At 48.8% G+C, this 3,214-nt stretch overlaps 1 protein-coding gene across 1 annotated transcript; it reads left to right on the top strand.

Moving 5' to 3' along the window:
* The first annotated feature begins 349 nt into the window (after positions 1-349).
* LOC118745192 (broad-complex core protein) lies at positions 350-2,947 on the top strand. The gene is made up of 2 exons (XM_036478715.1): positions 350-1,501; positions 1,634-2,947. Exons 1-2 carry the CDS (start codon positions 350-352, stop codon positions 2,945-2,947), a joined length of 2,466 nt encoding a protein of 821 aa, XP_036334608.1.
* Positions 2,948-3,214: the final 267 nt, after the last annotated feature.

Below are 3,214 nucleotides of genomic sequence, written 5' to 3'. Positions count from 1 at the left end.
GTCCACTAATCGATTGCAAAGCTTTAAACTGGCTCTTAAAATTCGCAAAAATCTCACCTATACTTCATCCACACCCCCTTCGCCTTCACCATCTAACATCAAACCCGCTTTTGATTTCTCATCCAAAACTAATCCTGAAATCAAGCTTTCATCATTATCATCATCGCTCTTGCCGGCATCATTGCTGAGTTCCACATTTCAGAATTTCTTACCATACGCCATTGCAGGCATTGCGTCGGGACCGCAGAATTTTTTGCCGCCGCCCCTGCCACCCACTTCGACCAGCATCACCAGCACGGATTCCATCCCTCAGACAACCGCGGTCACAGCAGTTACAACACAAGCAACAATGGGTGGCCCCCACCCGCCCTTGCCGCCGACCATTGAGGGTCAAACCTATTGCCTGCGCTGGAATAATCACAAATCAAACCTAGTCGAGATTCTAGATGCCCTCATAAAAGTCGAGAGCTATGTTGACTGTACAATTGTCGTCGATGAACAAGTGCAATTCAAAGCACACAGAGTAGTTCTGGCCGCCAATTCGCCATATTTCCAGGCAATTCTACAGGATGTGCCCATGGATCACTGCAGCATTATTTTTCCGGGTGTTAAGGCATTCGAAATGCGCGCACTCCTCGATTACATGTACACTGGAGAAGTGAATGTAACACAGAGTCAAATACCCTCAATAATGCGTATTGCCGAAGAGTTGGAGGTGAAGGGTCTTTTCGACATGGCCGATCTTAAAGAAAAGTTCAACAGACTAAGTGAAGAACATGCGGAACGGTCTAGTCATGGTTATCCATATACGGCTGGCAGCGCGTCGGCCCTCACAGCGCCTTATGCCATCGCTGCTAGTTCATCCTCCGCACAGGGTATACCAACAGGCGTGCACAACGGTGCTAAGGATCATGGCATCGATTTGCCTTTACCAACCCAACATAATTCCTCATCCGTGATCTCAACATCTTCAAACATATCGCCATCCGCTGCAGCTTCTAGTACCTCATCCCCACCTTATACCAACTACAAGTCCCCATACTCTAATCTGTATACCAAGTCCCCTGGTCCCCCCAATTGTGGTGGATCGGCTAGCGCTGGTAGCGCAGGGCAAACTAATTCCGCAAATACTCCACAGACACCCACTCATTTACAATCACAGTCATCCAATGCAGAGCACGGCCAATGGCCCTTATCGCCATCAGCAGCAGTCAGTATGTTGGGCTCTGTCTACGATTCTGTTCCCGACAATCCTCTCAAACGTAAAAAGCTCTCATCGATGACGTCAATGCTAATGAATCGTGACACGCCAATTTTACGCAACGTCTTGGCTCAAGCCAATCCCGCCGACTCATCCCAGCCAATGGCATTCTCATTGCCAGGAGCCAGCAAAACGGATAAGTCAAATATCGATAAAAACTCTTCAAATACCGGAACAATGCCAGGGCCCAATAATAATCACGGACAACACTTTAACGGCGTCGACTATAGCGGTGATAAGGTCAGTATGCTCCATAAATCTCTTACTTTAATGTTGAGTGTACAGATAGTTTTACTACAGCTTTAGGCAAATACCATGGGCAAATACATATATATGTAGGTAATATCATTTTACTTTTGAATCACTTTTCAGAAATATCATGATGAACCACACTCACCTTATACCGACAGATCATTCGAAGACGATGGTTATGATGCAAAGGGCAGCTACAGTGGTGGCTTTAGTTCCAACGCGAATCAGAAACCAGAATGGAAACGCTATAAACAATACACGCGTAGCGACATCATGTCAGCTATTCAATGTGTGCGAGAAGGTATGAGTGCGCTTCAAGCTTCTCGTAAGTTCGGAGTTCCGTCGCGCACACTGTACGACAAAGTCAAAAAGTTAGGAATCACCACGGGACGACCGATGAATCGCACCATGAAACGTAGCCCTAGCAATGTAGACTCATCGGCTGCTTTCGCTTACCCGCACGGTTATGGCGCCGAACCATTGCTTTCATCGATACATGACGGGCACAACGACGAGCGCGAACCGAAAGATCACCATCGCTCTGAACACCATCATATTGCACCTCAGCTGCCGCATTCATTACTGGATCACGCATTGTTACAGCAGGCACTGGAGAGTCGAGGTGGAGACATAGCCGGCCGAGGCGCACTGTTGCTAGCGGCGGCGGCGCATGCTGCTGCCAATCGTATCACAACCAGCCCTGGTCCCAATGGGCCAACTGCGGTGCGCTCTCCAAGTCCTCCTAATTACGGAAGAAAATACGGGCGTATGAGAGAGCAAGACTTTTCACTGGATCGTGAACGTGGCAGGGATCGTGATGGTGGTTCGGAAAACGAACGTCGTATGCTGGAAAGCGATATGGAACATGGGCGTGAACTATCAATGGAAAGCGCACGTGAAAGAGAGTATGAACGAGAGCATGAGAGAGATCAAGAATGTGAGAGGAAGCGTCTGCACGAATATGAACGTGCGCATGAGCGAGACCTAGAGCCCGAGCGCAAGCGTGAAAACCGACGACACTCCCATGAAGATGTGGAAAGTGCTGGCCACGTTGAAGATCTGTCTGTATCACGGAAGCGATGCCTTTCCCCACGACTTGACCCTACAGAGCGGCGCGCGCGTTCACCGTCGTACTCGCCACCACCGCCACCACCTCCAACACTTTCTGGATCAGCTATCCAATCGGCAGTCGAATGCGGCACCGGAGTTATAAAACTCGCCACCGCAGCAGCAGTGGCACTAGCACCTGCCGCCACTAGCCCGGTCGAGGACAGAAGTCGAAGCTCAAGCCGAAACAGTAACGGCTTAACGATCGCTGACAATGACATCATCGATGACTACAACAACGAATCAGCCTCCGCGCTAGAAGCAGCAACAACAATGACAACGATAAAGCGCGAAATCGTGAACATGGACGATGGTCGCACCGACTGATTAATGCTATCCATGGCGTGGCACTACGCAGCCGATACCTGTTATGAATCATTGTTTCTGACCCGTTGACTCTTTGCCATGCGTGCTATGCGGCGCTGGGTACAGTCTAAAAAAAACTGGGAGCTGACACAGCTTAATATAAGGTAGTTATGGTACAACTTAAGAATGATCTTGTGTATGTGAGTATGTAGAAATGTACAAGTATACGTAACTGCAATAGTGCAATAAGCGGATAGAGGCCTGAACTAAGAGAAGCTTTAAGTGAGT

The sequence above is a fragment of the Rhagoletis pomonella genome, unplaced genomic scaffold (assembly GCF_013731165.1).
Source record: "Rhagoletis pomonella isolate Grant_MI unplaced genomic scaffold, Rhpom_1.0 Rhpom_scaffold_00008, whole genome shotgun sequence".
Lineage (NCBI taxonomy): Eukaryota > Metazoa > Arthropoda > Insecta > Diptera > Tephritidae > Rhagoletis > Rhagoletis pomonella.
The sequence above is the reverse complement of the archived record's forward strand: the minus strand, read 5'-3'. Positions and strand labels throughout refer to the sequence as shown.